The sequence below is a fragment of the Heliangelus exortis genome, chromosome 17 (genome assembly GCF_036169615.1).
Source record: "Heliangelus exortis chromosome 17, bHelExo1.hap1, whole genome shotgun sequence".
In the NCBI taxonomy this organism is placed as follows: Eukaryota; Metazoa; Chordata; class Aves; order Apodiformes; family Trochilidae; genus Heliangelus; species Heliangelus exortis.
Window position 1 is genome coordinate 1675973 of NC_092438.1, and position 13156 is coordinate 1689128.

General features: G+C 54.1%; 2 protein-coding genes across 8 annotated transcripts in view; one reads left to right on the forward strand and one right to left on the reverse strand.

The window, feature by feature from the left end:
* PKD1 (polycystin 1, transient receptor potential channel interacting) overlaps nucleotides 1–8606 on the forward strand; it is an 84607-nt gene extending 76001 nt beyond the window's left edge. For all 3 annotated transcript variants that reach the window (XM_071760890.1, XM_071760891.1, XM_071760892.1), the window contains 4 exons: nucleotides 102–389; nucleotides 829–963; nucleotides 1356–1670; nucleotides 3687–8606. In XM_071760890.1, the coding sequence (XP_071616991.1) occupies nucleotides 102–389; nucleotides 829–963; nucleotides 1356–1670; nucleotides 3687–4283 (1335 nt within the window). In that variant the 3' untranslated portion in view covers nucleotides 4284–8606. The remainder of the gene's footprint in view (nucleotides 1–101; nucleotides 390–828; nucleotides 964–1355; nucleotides 1671–3686) is intronic.
* The window catches only part of TSC2 (TSC complex subunit 2), a 38156-nt gene continuing 30421 nt past the window's right edge, over nucleotides 5422–13156 (reverse strand). For all 5 annotated transcript variants that reach the window (XM_071760897.1, XM_071760896.1, XM_071760894.1 and 2 more), the window contains 6 exons: nucleotides 12824–13010; nucleotides 12207–12346; nucleotides 11959–12037; nucleotides 11224–11315; nucleotides 10842–10940; nucleotides 5422–10477 (listed from right to left, as the gene is read on the reverse strand). In XM_071760897.1, coding sequence (XP_071616998.1) covers nucleotides 10310–10477; nucleotides 10842–10940; nucleotides 11224–11315; nucleotides 11959–12037; nucleotides 12207–12346; nucleotides 12824–13010 — 765 coding nt within the window. In that variant the 3' untranslated portion in view covers nucleotides 5422–10309. The remainder of the gene's footprint in view (nucleotides 10478–10841; nucleotides 10941–11223; nucleotides 11316–11958; nucleotides 12038–12206; nucleotides 12347–12823; nucleotides 13011–13156) is intronic.

The window sequence follows — 13156 nt, forward strand, 5'->3', positions numbered from 1 at the left end:
GCAGAGCTCAGCCTCATCCAGGGGACTTCTGGTGTCGTGGGGTGCTGCAGGGTCCCCTGGTGCAGCAAGCAGTCCTGGTGACCTCTCCATTCCTCCCCCAGGTCTTCCTCATGCTGTTTGTGGTTTACTTTGTGGTGTCTGAGGCACTATCCATCAAGAAGGAAGGCAGAGCCTACTTCACCCTGTGGGGTAACTACAGCCAGTGGGTCTTCATCCTGCTCACCACCAGCATGGTGCTGGTGCACCTCAGCCAGGCCACCCTTGCTGATCAGCAGTGGCTCAAGTACCTCCACAACCGCAGGGCTTTCACCAACTTCTACCAGGTGGCCTTTCTCAACACCATCTTCAGCACTTTAGCTGCATCCCTCCTCTTCCTCCTGACTGTGCAGGTACGGAGAGGCAGCAGTGTCTGTGTCTGTGTGTGTGTCTGTGTGTGTGTCTGTCTGTGTGTCTGTGTCTGTGTCTGTGTCTGTGTGCTGTCCTCTTGCCACCTGGGCACTGTCCCCTGGTGGCAAAGGGGTAAAAAGGAGTGTGGTGCTGTGGTCAGGCACTGCTCAAACACAGGATGGAGGTGGGGGGACAGTGGTGCCACTCTGCAGCATTTTGGGCCCCTGGGACCTCAGTTCCCTGGTGTGGCTGATGGGAGGGATTTGTCTGCAAGGAGCCTGCTGGCAAGGTTGTTCTCTTGCTCTGCCCCTGTTTGCGTTTCTCAGCCTTGTCTGAAATGTTTGAAATGATGTTTGGAAGAACCTTCTGTGGGCTGGCAGGGGCTGGCAGCCCCTCTGCCATGGGCCCCTGGTGTAACCCCCTCCTCTCTCTTGCTCCCAGGCTGCCCAGCAGCTGCGTTTCGTCAGGCAGTGGTCGGTGTTTGGGAAGACCCTCCAGAAGTCTGCCAGGGAGCTGGTGGCTGCAGGGCTGGCATTCACCATCCTCATCCTGGCCTATGCTCAGCTTGGCTTCCTGGTAACTACTGCTGGGCTCTTGGGCATCAACACCTGGTAGATCAGAGAACGATAAAATGAATGACAAAATGATATGATAAAATGATCTGGGTTGGAAAGGACCCCTGGGATGATCGAGTCCAACCCTTGATCCCCTCCCCCTGTGGTTACCAGGCCATGGCAGTTGTCAGCAAGGGGTGCCCCGGGTCGTGTTGTCCCTTGTCCCCCACTGTGTCCCAGCTGTGGGGTGCTCTGGGCTGTGGCTTTGCCCAGGGGCTGTGTCTGTGATCTGTCCCTCTCTCAGGGCTGATCCAGGAGCTCGTGCTTTCTAAGATGGAGTAGCGAGTACTGGGGGTCAGGGGAACGTTTTGCCACCGGTCCCTTCTCCTGAAACATCCCACGTCCCCTTTGCAGCTCTTCTCCTCCTCCTCGGAGTCCTTCCGCAGCGTTGGCAGCAGTCTCCTGCTGCTCTTTGCCATGCTGAGGGGCAGTGGCAACCTCCAGCCCTTCCCGCCCCACTCCTCGGGCCTCTACTGCCTCTTCTGCACCAGCTACATCGTCCTGGAGGTGTGGATCATCCTGAGGCTCTTCAGCGTGGTGCTGCTGTACAGCTACAGGGAGATGCAGCTGGAGCTGTACCGCCCTGCCTTCGAGCCCCAGGACTATGAGATGGTGGAGCTCTTCCTGCGGAGGCTCAAAATGTGGATGGGCTTCAGCAAAGCCAAGGAGGTGAGTGTGGCAGGCAGGGGGCTGCACAGAGAACCAACCTCCACCACCCTTTTCCCTCTGCTTGCTCCCAGTGTCAGGGTTTAACACTGGCCTGGCAATTCAACCAAATAACTGATGCTCTCTGTTAATCTCTCTCCCCTCCTTGATAAAGAAAGGAGAGAGAATAAGGGAGAGAGACTGATGGGTTGGAAACTAAACTACACAGCTTTAATGAAACAGTGATGATAAATAGGAAAAATTACTAAATATATACAAATATACCAAAAAGCCAAGAAGGCCAATGGCATCCTGGGCTGGCTCAGGAACAGCGTGGCCAGCAGGTCCAGGGAAGGGATTCTGCCCCTGTGCTCAGCCCTGGGGAGGCCACAGCTTGAGTCCTGTGTCCAGTTCTGGGCCCCTCAGCTCAGGAAGGAGATTGAGGTGCTGGAGCAGGTCCAAAGGAGGCAACTGGGCTGGGGAAGGGACTGGAGCACAGATCCTATGAGGAGAGGCTGAGGGAGCTGGGGGTGTTGAGGCTGGAGAAGAGGAGGCTCAGGGGAGACCTCATCACTCTCTCCAACTCCCTGAAAGGAGGTTGGAGCCAGGGGGGGGTTGGGCTCTTTTCCCAGGCAACTCTCAGCAAGACAAGAGGGCACAAGAGGTCTCAAGTTGTGCCAGGGGAGGTTTAGGTTGGACATGAGAAAGAATTTCTTTCTGGAGAGGGTGATCAGCCATTGGAATGGGCTGCCCAGGGAAGGGGTGGATTCTCCATCCCTGGAGATATTTCAAAAGAGCCTGGATGTGGCACTCAGTGCCATGGGCTGGGAACCACGGGGGGAGTGGAGCAAGGGTTGGACTTGATGAGCTCTGAGGTCCCTTCCAACCCAGCCCATTCTAGGATTCTGTGGTACAGGAAAGTTGATCCCAGGTTCCACCCCCTTTCCCCAGTAACTCTCCCATCCCCACTGAGGCTGCAGGGCAGCCCTGGGAAAGTCCAGGCTGGAATCCTGGGGTCAGCAGCAGTTGGGAGCTGGAGGCAGAACACACAGATTCAGGCTGGCATGGATCAGGAGCACAGGCAGAGGAAGGGATGGAATCCTCCCAGGATGCTGAAGGAAACAGGGAACGGGTGAAGAAAGGGAAGCAGGAAGGGCAGGAAGCTGGAAACCCGGCTTGACCCTGGTGATCCCTCAAATTTATCCTGAGTATGAGGTGTATGGGATGGAATCCTCTGTTTGGTCAATTCTGGCATCTCTCTTGTCCCTTCCTCCCCAAAGGAGCTGCAGGTGGGACCTCTTTATTCCTTCTGGAGGGTAAAATGTTCCTCAGAGCTGAGCAGTGTCCTTGGCTCTGCACCCCAGGCTCTGGCTGGAACTCTAAACATCAGTGGGATCAGTCCTAGGAGCAGCCACTGACTGAGAAACTTCTGTGAATTTCAGCAGTGCAGCTGCTTACAAGAGACTGAGCTGAAAGCAAAAGTACAAGACAGAAAATCCCCTTTATCCTGGCCCAACCCAGGACACCCAGAAGGAACCTGGCCTGGTTCTCAGCCTCTCAGGCTGTTCCTGGAGGTCCCAGGGCTGGGTTACTTGTGGGGCACTGCAGAGGTGGCTGCTGAGTTCTCCATCCTCCAGTTCCATGTGTTGTCAGCCCCATGGGTGGAAGCTGTGCCAGGGGAGGTTTAGGCTGATGTTAGGAAATGTTTTTTCCCTGAGAGGGTTGTCAGGCATTGGGATGGCCCAGGACAGGGGTGGAGTCACCATCCCTGGAGGCATCTAAAAGGTGTTTGGACCTGGTCCTTAAGGACAGGGTTTAGGTGTTGGTCAGAGGTTGGACTGGATGAGCTTGGAGGTCTCTTCCAACTTAAATTCTGTGGTTTTACCTGGGGTCTGTCCCCAGTTCCATGCCACAGCTTTCTCCACCAGGAAGGGCTGGGAGCAGCTCTGGGTTGTTTGGAGCCTTTCCCAGTGCCACAGCCAGCCCGGCATTCCCAGCTACCAGCTCCTGAAATAACTCTGCTCCCCTCCTCTCCCGCAGTTCCGGCACAAGGTGAGGTTTGAAGGGATGGAGCCGCTGCCCTCCCGAGACTCCAGCGACTCCAAATCCTTCCGGGGCCCCACTCCCAGCGCCGCCTCCGACAGCTCCAGAGCTTCCACCTCCTCCAGCCAGCTGGATGGGCTCAGCCTGGTGCTGAGCACCCGGGACAGCCTGGAAGTGGACGCTGACATCCAACGCCTCCTTTCCCTCTTCGAGATGCTGCTGGCCCAGTTTGATCGGGTCAACCAGGTGACCGAGGACCTGTACCGCATGGAGCACCAGCTCCGGGGCTCCCGCAGCCGCCGCTCCCGCACCGGCAGCCCCCGGGAGGATGTTGCCCAGCAGGGCCCCTCTGCTGACAGCTCCTCCGAGACGGACCCCCAGCCCCCGCGGGACCCCCCGTTGTCCCCTCATTGTCCCCCCGTCCCCCCGGGCAGCCGGGGCTCCGTTCCCAGCCGGCTCCTTCGGGCCAGCAGAGGCCTCAGCGCTGCGGGCTCCGTGCTGCCCCCGCACAAACCCCGCAGCCCCGGAGCTCCGGCGGGGAGGAAGAAAAGGTCCCTGCGGGCCAAGAACAGAGTCCATCCCGCTGTCAAATAACAGGAGGGGGGAAGCAACGCCTCGGGAGGGCAGCGAGCACCCAGGAAAGGGTTTGCAGAGGGTGGGCTGTGCCCACCGGGCAGACCGGGAGCATCCTCAGGAGCTGCCGCTTCGGGAAGCTCCCACCGCGGCGGCTGGGACTGCCGGGACGTACCGGGACCACCCCCCGAACCGGGACCATCCCCCGAACCGGGACCGCCCCCTCCCACCCCGCCAGCCCCGCTGACCTCCCCCCCCAGGGGGGTCTCCAGCGGTGAGGGTTGGAAAAGGCTGAGCCTTTCCCCGGGGATGGGTCAGATGATGCCCCTCGGGGCAGGGCAGTATTAAAAAGTCGTTTATTTTGTTAAATGGTCCCGTCTGCAAACGGCCACCCCCGGTGGAAAGTCACTGGGGACCGGGGGGTGGCACAGGGTGACGGGTACAGAGCTCCCCCCCCTTCCCTGCTGGCTGTGCCGGATGGAAACGGGGAGAGGGGAGCCCCAGGCCTTGAAGGTTTGAACTGAGTCTTGGGTTTTTTGTTGACCAGACACACTGTGGAGGAAAGCTACAGGTTTCAAGAAGATATTTAACCTTCCTTTTTTTTTTTTTTTTTTTTTTTTTTTTTTTTTTTTTTTTTTTTTTTTTTTTTCTCCAACGTAAATATATATAGATATAGATAAACGCTATCTACACCCATCTCAGTTAATTTCCAGTATTGGCTACTTTTATCCTCCAGAAATTGATACTATTATTTGTATTTAAAGAAATCCCATATTTAAAACAAAGGACATTGCAAGCTGCAGCCAGCTGCCAGCCCTGCTCACAGGGGACTGAGGAGCAGCAGCTCAGCCCAGGGGGGGAGTGGAGACCCCAAAAGGGGATGCAGAGACCCCAGAGGGGATGCAGAGACCCCAGAGGGGATGCAGAGACCCCAAAGGGGGTGTAGAGATCCCAAAGGGGGTGTGGAGCCCCCAGAGGGGGTGTGGAGCCCCTGGGGCTGCTCCCAGCCCCCCCTGAGCTGGGGGTTGCCAAGGTGCTGGCTTCGCTGCGGTGCCCCCCAGCCCTTTGCCCCCCCCCCCCCCCGTGCCATGGCCCCTGGGCACTGCTGGCTGCTTGGCTTTTCTAATCCAAGGAATGTATTGACCTAAGTATATATATATTTTTTATTTTTCTTTTTGGTTTACTTGTTTATTATGTACTGCCCAGCACTTTAAACAATGCTTTCCTCAGCTAACAACGACACATGCGATCTAACAAGAACGGGATAATATATCACAGAAGCAGTATTTTTTTTTTTTTTTCTGTTGTTATTTGTTCGTTTAAATCATAAACTGAAATGAGCAAATGCTGACAAAGTGCCTGCAGCCCCCCCCCCAGCCCCAGGCAGCCCTGCCCATCCCCATGGCATCCTCCCTACGAGAAGCACAAAGGTGCTGGGGGAGGCAGGTGAAGCCCCACTGGAGTTTTTTTCTTTTTTTGGGGGGGGGGATTCCTCCAGCTCTGCCCCCCCAGGATTTGCTGTGTGCTGGGCTACAGCTGGCAGTGCCCAGCCAGGAGGGGCTGTGCCATGGGGTCCCCCCCAGCCCCAGGGGGGTGCTGAGGGGTGGCTGAAGCCTCCCAGGGGGCTGCAGTCACTTTGTCATTGTCGTTTCAAGTTATGTATATTGTAAGTAATTTATATGGGTTTGTTTGGTTTCTTTTTTGGTTTGTTTTGGTTTTTTTTTTTTTTTTGTTAAATGTATATATTTTTGTATGTTTGCTATATTTTCATAGCATCGGTTCCCCTGTTTGAAACGTGTAGATAGGAGACAGAATACCTATTGTCAGAGTTATTTAAAGGATGTATTAAGTGCTTCTTCCTGGGCATGTCCCATGTATATAAGGTGTGGGGTGTCCGTGTGCGTGGGGTGTGTATGTGCCATGGGGAGGGGGGCTCTGGAGCAGGGCAGGAAGGGGGGGAAGCCCCAAATGCACCACTTGGTGTTCCCAGAACCTGCTCCATGTTTTGGAGGTGCTGGATTGGTGCTGGGCTGTGTCCTGATGCTGAGCCTCCCTCTGCCCCTGGCAGGGGAAACCTTTTTGGGCAGAGAGAGGGCTCTGCTCAGACACTTCCATTCCTGATCCCAGCAGCTCCCAGTGCTCCTGCCAGGCTTTGCTGGGCAATCCCAAAGCTTTCCTCAAGCTTCCTTGGCTCCAGGTGCCTGCCCGTGTCCCCTGGGGGTGACTGAAGGAGGTGACAGGGTCACTGTTGGTGATGGCTTTGGGACCGGGGTGAGTTCCCTTTGGAGAAATTCAGGTGGCAGGAAGGAAAGGTTGCAGGAGGAGGTGGGCAGGAGAAAAGAAGTTGTGTTGCAGCTTGGAAAATTGCTTAAAATGAGGTGGTGGTTGGGCACCAGGGAGGCTGTGGGGAGAGCAGAGGGAAGGGGAGAGCAGAGGGGAGAAAACTGCTGCCCCTAACCATGGAACTTTGGTGGCAGGGAGGGAGAGGCAGGTAGAGGAGGTGCCAGAGCAGTGCTGAGAGTTTGGTGGTGGGAGGTGGAGGTGGGAGACTCCAGCTGGGGGCCTGGAGCAGGTAGAACCAGAACCAAGGTCCAGTGAGCCCAGGGCTGGGCCCTGGGAGCTTTGGATGTGGTGCAGAAGGGATTTGTTGCTCCTTTTTTTGAAACAGCTCCATCCGCCCCAGCACTCAGCTGGTAGCTCAGCCTGAGGGTAAATCAGAGATTTCAAACTAGTGGTCTTGTATTTTTTTGTTTGTTTGTTTCTTTTTACATATTCAAGCAGCACAGCCCCAGGATCAGCCCATGATTTTTTTTTCTTTGTTTTTCTTTTTTTTTTTTTTTTTTTCCTTTTTTTTTGGTGGTGGTGGTGGTGGTGGTTTTTGTTTGTTTGTTTGGTTGGTTGGTTTTGTTTGTTTGTTTTGGGGTTGGTTTTTTTTTTGTTTGTTTGTTTGTTTTGGGTGGGTTTTTTTTTTTTCTGACAGGTCCAGTGCAGGGACCTGCAAAGGCCCCAAGGGCAGGAAAGGAGGAGCTGTGAGCATCCCCAGGGCAGTGCCATTGGGACATCCTCCTGCTCCCTGCCCTCTGGGCTCTGCTCCCTGGGACTCTGAAGCAAAATCCTGGTGGGAGAGAGAACACCTGGGTGCCACTCAGTGTTCTGCTTCTGTCCTGAAAGGCAAAGTGCCCCAGAGATGCTGGAGAAGGATTTCAGCTGCAGCAGCAGTGGCTGCTTGCACAGCCCCAGGCTGCTCCTCTTCCTGAGCAGGCAGCAAGGGTTTGGGCAGCAGAGAGGGGCAGGGGGCAGGGTTGGGGGCTGCTGGCTGAGCCCCCAGCTTGGGTGCCCTGTGGGGTTGGGAGGTGGGAGCTCTGCTCAGCAAAGCTGCAGCCAGGCAGCCACCTTCACCCCCAGGACCTCCAGTGAGTAAAGGGAACCAAGCAGGGCTTGGAAGGCTCTTGAAGAGCTAAAAAATTGAGTTCAGTTTGAGGACCCTCATTTAAAAGAGTTCTTTAGAAGATGAGTGCAGGAAGGAGACAGAGGTGAGAGGCAGGGAGCTTCTGGTGGGGAGCAGAGGGGTGGGATGAGGATGTTCCCCAAGGGAAGCATCAGGATTTTTGTTCCCAAGTGCCTGTTTCTTACCAAGCTCTTACTCTGTGTGTCTGTGTGTGTGTGTGTGTGTGTGTGACTTGGTGCGTGTGACTTCTCAAGTGCTTCTTCTAATCAAAGAGGAGCAAAAGCAGGATAAGACAACTGCCCTACTTCTTTCCTTCTCTGGAAGGATGGAGAGCAGCTCTGGAACCCACAGTTGTATCTTGAAAAGCCAAACAGCTCCATCAGGGTCCCCCTGGGTGGTGGGCATCACTGCCAGCCCCCCAGCTTCTCAGTTTAGTTGTACAAACCACAGCAACACTCCCAGGGTCCCTGCACTGGCCCAGACAAGGGGTCTGGTGTAGACAGGCACAGAGTTACACCCCCAGCAGCAACAAACTTGACTTGGAGCCCCAGCCAGAAACTACTCCTGAATGTATATTTCTGTGTCTGTAGTCACCAAGAGATGGTTTCCTATTTATTAAGTCTCACAAAGATGCCACGGTATCAAGCTGCTTAAATAAAAAAAAAAAAAAAAATCAAGCCTATCCAATAGTCTAGAAGAGAGAAGGAGGGACTTGTGTAAGTGCATTTTTTTTTTTTAATATAAAAAAAAAAAAGAACAGATGATTGTGACCAATATGCCAACTGTTCCTGTCTGGTCAGTGTTTCACTGCAAACAAAAATACTGCATTTTGTAACTGTGGGGATGTTTCTTAAAAAAAACCAAACCTGACAAGGTCAAATAAAAGATGACTGCTAGGAGCTGGCTCTGGTGCTTTTCTTCCACTCCCTCCATCCCACTCCCACTCCCTCAGCCAAGGCCAGGGGCAAAGCAGTGCTGGGACAGAACCCCCCCACCCCTCCAACACCTGTAGTGTCAGTCTCTGTGTGGCTGTAGTGGTAACCAAGGTCTGCACAACCCCAGGCAGCAGTCAGTAACACCAGCAGCTCCCCAGTGAAGGGCCAGGAGGTCCCCATGGGCACTGGGATGCTGGGATTCAGCTGTGAGGAGGAGGAAATGCTGGGGGGAAAATCCCCCTGGGGAGCTGAGGCTGAGCCAGAGGGGGAAAAAAAATAATTCCCTGTAAGTGGTGAGGAACAGAGCCAGGTCTGCAGCAGGTCCAGCTCTGGGGTAGTGAAATGTCAGTGATACAGAACAGAAAAGAGAAAGGGGGAAGGAGGAGGGGATTTGCACCCCTAGGAAAGCCAGGCTGAGGCTTCCCGGGCCAGCAAGAACCCTCTGACCATATGAATGTTTTTATTTGCTTTACAACTTATAAACACACAAAACACAACACAGAGTTCCCACCCAGCCCTGCCCCACTTAGAAGCTTTTGTCCCCTCACCTGTCACTTCACAGCTGAAGTGTCTCCATCTCCCTGGCAGGGACACTGCTGCCACCAGAAAGCCACCACAGTGCCCCTTCCCTGATCAAATGCTCACAGGATCATCCATCCAGCTTCCAACATTTCTCCCAGTTGGGTAGGGCAGTGCCTGGCACCATTTTCACACCAGATGAGCTCTGTGACCCCAGTTCCACCTGCACAGGAGGGCACTGGCAGGGCCACTGCAGAGGTCCCAGGAGGAGAGACTGACAGTGCAACATCACTCCAAAAAAGTAAGTCAACAGTCTGTCAAAAAGGGATTTTCTGGATGCAGAGAGGAGGAGTTTTATCCCCAGCATCACTGCAACCAGCAGAAGTCGTGCAGCAGAACCCAGAAGCCAGCCCTGAATGCTTCAATTCTTGTCCCCAGGCAGGTGGGTGAGAGTGGGACCTGTCCTGCTGCCCTCCCCCCTCTGCTCTGTGGCACCTCTGCTGGCAAAAACCCTTCCTGCTGGAGCAGGAGAGGGGGTGCTGTGAGTCCTTGGGAATTGAAGCAGCATTTGGTGAAGTTACTTCAGAACTCAAATTAACTCCTACCAGAGCTGGCAGCAGACCAAGTCTGAGAGTGAAGAGTTCAAGTGCCAAGAGGCACCAAAGCCTGGAGAGGAGCTGGGATTTCAGAGAGCTTTAGGAACAGGGGCTGGAGTTTTCATACTTCATATTTCATTCCCAACAAAGTTCTCAGAACTCCCACAATTCCTGCACCTTCCAGCTGGGTGATGAAGTGCAGATGCCTCATCTGCTCCCACCAGATGTTGGTGTGGAAGGAGTCTTAAGAGAAAGGTGCTGCAAGAATCTTCCCATCAGAGGTGGAAGCCTTGAAATTGCTCAAACCAAACCAGGTCAAGTTGGTTCTTTCTTGGAGCATCTGCTGGGGTAGATACAGCATCCACCAGGCAGTGGGGGCAGGAGGAGACAGAAACATCAGACCTCCCAAAAAGCTCCAATGCCAGGTCCACCCTGTGCCTGCCAAGCTCTGCTCCTCAGTGTCCGTGGTCTGCAGGGACTCAGTGAAGGAGTCAGTGAAGGTTTCTGCTGCCTCCTCCACCCCAGGCTGCACACAGCCAGCCCTGGGAGCTACACAAACTCTGTGAAATCATCCACCGAGGAGATGAGGCGTTTCCTCTGCCCTGTCTCGTAGGTGGGGGGGGGGTCCTGAGGGATCTGGGGAGGGGGCTTTGTGGGAGCAGATGGGTGCATCTGGAGGGGGAGGCCTGGAGTCTGGTATTGGGTTTCTTCACGTAGCTGAAAGTCAAGAACAGAGAAGATGAAGAACAGAGAAGAATTCTCTCTCTCTTTCCCTCTCCACCTGGGCAGGGCAGGTCACTCAGGATGGGTTTTCCAGCCAACCCCAGCAAGGTGCTGAGAAGGTGTCACCAGCTATGAGGGTCCCCAAGCCCCTCTGCTGCCAGGGAAGCTGTCTGGAAGCTCAGCAAGCCCAGACCTCCATCACTCCACTCGTCATTCCCACAGCAGCTGGATCCCAACCTCCACACAGCTATTCCTCCCCTCACTCAGCAAGTTTTGGGAGCTGATTTTATGGGATTTCTTTGCAGTCAGCCCCGGGGCAGAGCCCAGCTGCAGGGAGCAGCACCACAGCTCTACTCACCCTGTGCCTCAGCCTCTTGATGTGCCGCAGCCTCGCGATCCACTTGGAGGGGTAGGTGTCAGTTGGGTTGGATCTGCTGTGATGGACCTGGGAAGCCATCTGATTTGGGAAGGGTGGGTGGGGAGAAGCAGGGAGAGAGGGGAAGCACATCAATGTAACCATGACAAAAAACAACAGAGTACACTGCAGCACAGCTTGACAGCGACCGAAACTTCACATCCTAACTCTTGACTTGAGGGTTGACAGCATTAACCAAAGCAGGAAGTTTATTTATTTGTTTTCCCAAGCCCCAGAGGAGATAGCTCAGCTCCTTGGAAGCTGGTGGTGGATCAGGACCCCAGCTGAGAGGCAGAGGGTGTGGGGGAGCTGAGGGGTTACTCACGTTGGCATGCAGGGCCATCTGGCGGGCAACAAAGGGCAGGTTCTTGTCAGAGATGATCTTAGCAACACTCGTGTCCACCAGACCCTCCATGTCTTCATTTTAAAGAAGAAAAAAATTCTTGTAAGACACTTAAGCACAAGCCAAAAGTTGCCAGTGACTAAATGGACAGGTAATATAAACCTGAGGAACTGCACCATGGAATCTCAGGAGCTCTACAGCTCCGACTGGGACTGCACCTTAACCCAACAGTTCTGGCTGTTCCATGAAGTCTGAGAGGCTGTGGGGCTCCTTAACACACCAACCAAAGTGTGAGCAAAAACCAGCCCAGAAGTGCCCCTTTGGTAAGGGGAAAACAACCAGCCCTGAGGATGACTGCATCAGCAGTGCCAGCAGCATGGGGAGCCATGGCCAAAGTCCTGCAGGGCTGGGAAGCAGAGCAGAGGCCACAGCCACCCCACCACCCATCCCCAATCATCCCAGGCCATGGTTGGAGGGATCTGCTCTGCTCTGCTGCCACTTTCTTAAGCTTGAAGACAGTGGGAGTGGTGTGAGTGGTGCAGTGGGAAGAGAACTCTGACCTTGGGCACATCCAGACCTAACTGGGCAGCAGGTTGGTTCCAGAGAGTTTCTCCTGGAATTTTTTTACTTTTGAAACATCAGGACACTGCCAAGGAAAAGCAGTTTTGCACCAGCAGCACAGGGCAGAGTGAGAGCAGAGGCTGGGGGGGTCCCTACCTTTACGACACTGCAGGGTCACCAGGTTACAGTCGTAGTCAAGGGGTGTGATGATAACGTGCACAAAATTGAACTGCCCCTGAGGAGGGAACAACCAAACAGTCAGTTACCTTTTCCTGTGCCAGAAACTACCCACCTGTGAACCCACCAAGCCAAACACCCTTTAGACATGATCTCAGCACATGTCAGGGGAAGGTTTCACAGCCAGGTGCCTGTTCTGTAACACCCCTCCAAGCCAAATTTTCTACCTTTATTGTTCCCAGCTTAAAGTCTTCTCCAGAATCATTGTAGATGATAGAAACAAAATCATTCCCAAGGTGCCTTTTCTTGTCACAACGGTATTTATCCAAATCCTTTGTGGGCATCAGAGTAGCAATGTGGAAAATGGCTGAAGAGGGACAAAAAAAAAAAACCTCTTCTTAGGCTGGCTGGGGGAAGCAGAGCTGCACACAGCAACAGTCAGCACGAAGCACTTGTCTGGAAAACAGAGTACCAGCCCCCCAGTAACAAAAAAATATTAAGTTGTGCTCCCTCAAAAGGTTTGTCCCCATTTGTGACAGCTGAGTCTGGACAGCTGAGTCTGGACTAACCCTCTGGACTGCCCCAGCCAAAGGGCATTCCCTGGGGGCTCTGCTCTTGCCCCTTTGTAGGAGCTGCCCTGCAGAGTCTGCTCCAGCCCCAAAGTGAATGAAGGGTCTGGTTTGCAGCATGAGCCTGATGCCCACTGGAAGGAGCTGCCCAGGCTGGGGTGGCTCCTCACAGGAAAGGAGGAGGGGACCTGCTGGGTGTTTTTTCCATCACCACAGCAGCATGGTGAGCAGAATTTTTAAAAGATGGAGAGCCCATCCTTCCACTTCCACCTTACCTTGCATAATGTCATCGTGCCAGCAGTAGGTGAACTGTCCATCCTCCCCACACACGTCCAGCCCACCAAGGTAAATTTTATCTGGCTGACAGTCTTTGAGCTCAATGAGCTTCCCCAGCCCAGTCAGGAACTCAGTGTAACGATAGGACCCGTGCTCATTTGACAGGATTGCAATTTCATTGTTGCTCTAGGGAAGAAGAAGAAGATGGAATCCCCCCCTGAGGGCTGAGAGCACTCCAGCAGCAGGAGGGATGAGCTTGTTCTGAGCAGGGCTTCACGCAGGCACTGATTTTCAGGGCAATTAAGAAAAAGGAAGGCTGAGGAGGACAAATC